The 367-nt window shown below is 50.1% G+C and overlaps 1 protein-coding gene across 1 annotated transcript in view; it reads right to left on the bottom strand.

The window, feature by feature from the left end:
* LOC119594721 (mitochondrial proton/calcium exchanger protein-like) overlaps positions 1–367 on the bottom strand; it is a gene marked incomplete in the record, with an annotated part of 38,055 nt that overhangs the window by 1,311 nt on the left and 36,377 nt on the right. Inside the window, 1 exon segment of the mRNA XM_037943781.1 lies at positions 1–302. Within this exon segment, the coding sequence (XP_037799709.1) occupies positions 1–302 (302 nt within the window).

Genomic DNA, 367 nt, shown 5'->3' with positions numbered 1-367 from the left:
CTTCCTCCTGGGAGTTCACCTTGGCAGATTCCAGGGCGTGTTTGATGAGTTTGGCCGTCTCCAGCTGCTCTTCTTTGGCAACCATCTCGATCACCTCCTCAAACAGCTTCGGGGAGACGCCCACTTGCTCATCCACCATGAGCTCCATAACTCGCAACACGTGCTCCACCTTCACAGCTCCGTCTTGGTCAAAGTCCATTTTCGCCAACACATCCCGGATCATCTCCACCTTGGAGGTATCAGGAGCGTGGCAGATGTAGGTCATGTGACGGGCCAGCTCTTCCAGGTTCACAAGTTCAGCCCTGCAATGGTCAAAATAAATATTTACATAGGGCAATTCATGAATGAAAAACATATCCATTAAAGA

This window comes from Penaeus monodon, chromosome 34, assembly GCF_015228065.2.
Source record: "Penaeus monodon isolate SGIC_2016 chromosome 34, NSTDA_Pmon_1, whole genome shotgun sequence".
In the NCBI taxonomy this organism is placed as follows: Eukaryota; Metazoa; Arthropoda; class Malacostraca; order Decapoda; family Penaeidae; genus Penaeus; species Penaeus monodon.
Note: the sequence above shows the minus strand (reverse complement) of the source record. Positions and strands in the feature narration are given on the sequence as shown.